Source organism: Cryptotermes secundus, unplaced genomic scaffold (assembly GCF_002891405.2).
Source record: "Cryptotermes secundus unplaced genomic scaffold, Csec_1.0 scaffold933, whole genome shotgun sequence".
NCBI classification, from domain to species: Eukaryota; Metazoa; Arthropoda; class Insecta; order Blattodea; family Kalotermitidae; genus Cryptotermes; species Cryptotermes secundus.
In genome coordinates, this window is record NW_019723316.1 from 380,890 (window position 1) to 386,123 (window position 5,234).

Sequence of the window (5,234 nt, forward strand, 5' to 3'; positions counted from 1 at the left end):
TCCAGTTCCTAGTTCTGTGGCCGCTACTGACGAGGCTTCTATTTTAATGTAAGGAAAGGGTCTTTCTGCTAGTTTCGTTTCTTCAACGGCACTCTTCTCCTCTCCAAATTATGTATCAAGCAATTCTTTAGCGAGCGTCATGTGTTCATTGCCGTGGAGAAGTGTCTATCTACCATTACCTAGCAACGACAATCTCTTCTGGCTGCACTTTTCCACTTTTTCGGTTGCTATGTCACAATATATGAGTATTTCAGTGTTCCAGAAATTCTGTTGTACTACAGACATTACATTTGCCACTATTTTACGACAGGCTTGTAGCTTTTATGCATAACGCAGTTGTTACTGTCCTTCAGTTTGATGACGTCCGTAATGATCCATAGTTCCGTGTACTCTGAAGCGATAAAGGCATGTGTACACCGGGTTTCCGTGATTTGTGTGAATCTTGAGCTCAATTAAAGGAAATGATTTTGCCAATGCTTCCTGAACTGGAAAGTACTGTAGAGGGCTGCCATCAATATCATAGGTGAAGTTTCCAAGGAAGTGTCCTTCTTCATGAAGACTATCCAATCCCCATACAGAGAAATCTTTTGGTGCGCTTTTTCTTAAGCCTGCGGCCAACGTGTCACGTGAAACATGCTCCATAGACACTGCCCTAATGCTGACCTTACCAATTAGTCGAATCACAACAGCACCTGATCCTTCGAATGCCCAGCACTCACCAGGCATGACACAAGGCTGAAGGATTTGCTCTGCTGGATGATACAAAGTTTCAAGCTGTGATGGATTATAGTCCTTGGTATCGCGTGTAGATGCTATAGAACCACCTAAACTTTTCAAGGCAAAGTCTATTTGGCCTGTCTTAGTAGTATCATAAAACTCTGTTGGGTCTTTCAAAATCTTCCTTGAAGCATCATTCAAGTTGCTGAGTATTTCACTTGAGCTGCAGACTCCTGTATCCATGCCTTCTAATAGACGTGGGAGATTCTCCTTAAGTTCTTCCTTTAAGATACGTATTCCCTTAGAGAGTCTTTTGAGAACATCTACTTCTTGCCTAAGTGCATCAACTTCTATTCCTAAGTCTCTTGTACTATACCTACAGAGAGACACAAGCATTACACCTACCGGTCCTGCCACCATGCTAAACAATACAAGCAGATAGATGATTCTGCGAACACTGCTAATACCACTTATTTTTTCTTTATTGTCCGCCATAATACGAATTTATGTTCTCTTGTTTGCAAAATAAGCAATTTATATTGTCAAGTGTTAATGACTAGACTCACAGTATACACTGAAAGCTTACAAATATTCACAGCACTTTACTGCTCTTGCACCATCTACAAATAACTAGAACACACTTCTCCAAGTCTTGCAAGTTTGATATTTTCACTAGTCGTCTCCTGGTAACGGAGCGTGTCTGTTGGGGTTTCCATGTGATCGCTACTCCATTGTCGAGTTGACTGCTGCCTGGCAATGGCTATTGTCTCGTTGTTTGGTTTGTTGTCTTTGCCTAGCAACGTGTATATACACAACAGTATATATATATATATATATATGGTGTGTACGCATGGGCATAGATTATTGGTCCTTTGTGATTATGAACGTCTATGTTTTTATATCTACGTAGTTAGTACTTAAACATTTGAAGTTACTTGATTGTATTATTGATAACAAAAATGTGAACGCAGAAGCTGGTGAACTTTCACTGTTAAAATTCGTTACCAGGTAACGTCTAGTTAATACGCAGCAACCAAAGCAATTGGCTAGCTGTTGTGTTACTATGATATAGGTTTTGTATTGAAAATACAGAAACGAGCTTGTCGCAAGTTTAGAAAATCCGCAAAACTAATAGTGAGCAATAAGGAACTATTTCTGTGCACAGTTTATATGCACATACTTCCGTACAGAAGACTAACACACGAAAGGCATAAGGAGAGTGACCAGCGGACAAACGGCTCGGAAAAATAAACATGAGTCACGACCGAATGAGAGAGGCACCAGCACGTGAACAGCACACTCCGCAACAAGATAGAGGCACCAGCATGTGAACAGCACACTCCGCAACAAGATAGAGGCACCAGCATGTGAACAGCACACTCCGCAACAAGCTTTATACGGTCAGCAGGAACCACGTCAAACTACATATATAGCGGCTGTAGTTGTGAAAACTTTGGATTTTGTATCCATTTGTGAATTGTCAGCATTGTATGTATATATATGTATATTTTAACGCTCAGAACAGCCATTGTAGTTTTCAAACTGTATTGATGTCCCTCTGATGATGGCCTCTAAGGACCGAAACATATAAGGGCATGAAGAACTGAGATAAGAAAAATCTTAACCAGTCACACTGGCCGGAACTGTTTTATCTTTTAGACTAAAATCTATGATTATAATAAACACTCAAAAGCTGGTGGGCAGATCGTGTGGCAAGTGTCTTCATAGTCACCTGCTGTCGTCGGGTTGAGTCATAAGCTTCCCAGCTAAATTGCTTGGGTGTGCATTTAGAAGAGCGCCATATTGTGAGCTGAAACGACTGATTTCCTCTTTAACTGTTGGCGTCTGAAGACCCCTTGCCAAAACCACATCCAGTACGATTCATGGGGCATTAATTATTATGCGTAAGGCTTTCTATTAGAAAGGTTCCAGTATTTCAATGTTAGAATTGTAAGCCGTGCTCCAAGGAGGGATTCCGTAAGTCCAGATTGGCTTGATTATTGTTTTGTGTATTATGAGTTTGTTGTTCATGGAGAGTTTGGATTTATGTCCAAGTAACAAGTACGTTTTGTTGAGTGTGATATCCAGTTGTTTCCATATTAAGTTAATGTACTTACGCCAGGTGAGTCTCCTGTCAAGATGCAGCCCAAGAAACTTGATTTCTTTTTGAGGGAGTTGTACGTTATTTATATGGACCGGAGGGCACGTTTCTGTACGTGTGGTAAATATTACATAGACAAATCTGGATTCACCGGCTTCTATTCTCCATTTTAACGTTGAAAACATTATTATACGAAGGTACAAATGGTTGAAGCCTTGAAATTTCAGGGTAACATTTCACAGAATTTGTCATGGTAAGAGAATCTGCTTAGTGAATTGTTGTAGCAGAACGTAAATTCATTTAACTATAAAACGTTACTAGTATTACAGCAGAAAGTAAATTTATGTAACTATGGAAACGTTACTGGGGGACGCTGTAGCATAGTTGGTTGAGGCACTATGCTACAAGTCGGAAGGTAGCGAGTTCAAGCCCCGATGAGGTCATTGGATGTTCTTCAATTAACCTAATCCTTCCAGCCGCACTATGGCCCTGGATCGACTCAGCCTCTAACAGAAATGAGTACCAGGGATATTCTTGGGGGTAAAGGGCGGCCGGCGCGTAGGGCTAATAACCTGCCGCCATCTATGAGCAGATTGCCTGGAAAATGTGGGAACATCAACATCTCACAACCCTATGGATTGTACTTTATCCATGATATAGACCTATCTTGAGCACAACCAATCTCTGACGTAACTACAGACTAAACGCTTTGGGTAATTTCAGTAAGTAATGTAGTGTACATATAGTAATGTTTTAATAAAGTTTCAGTTTCAATGTACAAAGTACATTTATTCCAATAAAGTTCCTAATTTAATACAGTTTTCGTCGTTAAACCTGGGAACCAAGGTTCCACAACCACTTTGTAACCAGTTGACCGCGTCTGTGGTCTACTGGTCAGAGTTCCTGCCTACAGATCCAGAGGTCCCGGTTCGATTTCCAGCGCTGTCAGATTTTCTGAGAAGTAGTGGGTCTGGAACGGCGTCCACTCAGACTCGTGAGGATAATTAAGGAGCTATTTCAAGGAAATAGTGGCTCCCGTCTATAAAATCGAAATTAACGGCCGTGGGGATCCGTTGCGCTGACCCCGCAGCACCCTCTATCCGCTAAATTCGGCACTAACTTCGCCAACAAGCGGCAGTCTCTGGGTCGGTATAGTTCGCTTGCGAACTGAAACCACGGAGTTTGTTTTGTTTTTGTTTGTGGATTACAGTTAAGTTAGTTTGCAGTTCATGTGAAGCTACGACTGAATCGCTGTCAGTTGCTGGTACTGACGTAATATCGGCATGTCATTGTTTGATGCATTTTTCTCAATTTTTGCATGCAACTGTGAAATCGTCTGAAGCACCTGAGTAACATATGTATGAAGTTTATTTGTATTCATATACTCAGTGAAGTTTAAGTACTAATACTCATAGCTTTGTATATGAGATGGCTTCAAGAGACTGTCGCGAATGGTATATTTTGTCATGATTTAGGGGTGTGACTATAGACGGGTTTCGGATTAATGGCCGGATTTATTGTACACTTATGCAACTCGTCAGTACACTTCACAGATCATTCACTATATGATACACTATGTCTTCTCAGCCCGTTACAGTCTTCACTAGCCGTTGCTTGGTAATGGATGTTAGCAATGGCTATTCCTCTGTTTCCGTGCTCAAGTCCCATACAGAATTCACATCAACTGAACTGGGTCCAATGCTAGCGGCCATTTCGCACCAACCTCCTTTTTCTCTGTTCACAGGTTGACTTCCAACTGACTTGCAGAGTCAGTTTTCTTCAAGATAATTCCTCGGTAAGGACCACAGAAATAACAGGGCCCCTCTGTTGTTGTAGAGTCGTGTTTAGGACGCCGTTGCATAACAACTGTCGCGGCGCAGGCCACAGAGAAAACACAATTTTTATATTGTTGCGTGTTTGTATGTTACCTACTAACGGCCGCAGTTTACAGAGTCATCGCTTAGCAACGGGTCTACATTCCACAGCATTTATCTGTTTCTGACTTATTTAACGACGCTGTCAGTAACTGAGACAGAGCGTTGAGTGATTCGATGACAGAGAATCTGTGTAATGAAGGCAGCTGACCTATGGGATTGTTGTCACATGTGACAACCTAATTCTTAATGATTATTTCTATTTATGTCTCCCGGATTTATAAATAAAATTAGTGATGTATCGAAATGCGCAATTAATAACAATAATTTCATTGGAAATATTCCAACAATAGCTGTTATGCAAAGCAATTCTATTCCCACGGCACATTTTCTACGCCATTTTTTTTTATTTTGAATATTGTTTCCTTTGACTACGTAAATAAATTAGTTTTCATGGGTCATTTAGTACATAGGCACAAAGAACTGCCATGCCCCCACATATTTTAATTGCTGCGTGACGGTGCACCCTCCAGGGGGGGGGG

General features: G+C 41.1%; 1 protein-coding gene across 1 annotated transcript; it reads right to left on the reverse strand.

Annotated features, from left to right (window-relative positions):
• Nucleotides 1-339: 339 nt before the first annotated feature.
• On the reverse strand, nucleotides 340-1,212 carry LOC111861848 (SUN domain-containing protein 3). Its single transcript, XM_023846762.1, has one exon. It carries the CDS (start codon nucleotides 1,210-1,212, stop codon nucleotides 340-342), a length of 873 nt encoding a protein of 290 aa, XP_023702530.1.
• Nucleotides 1,213-5,234: the final 4,022 nt, after the last annotated feature.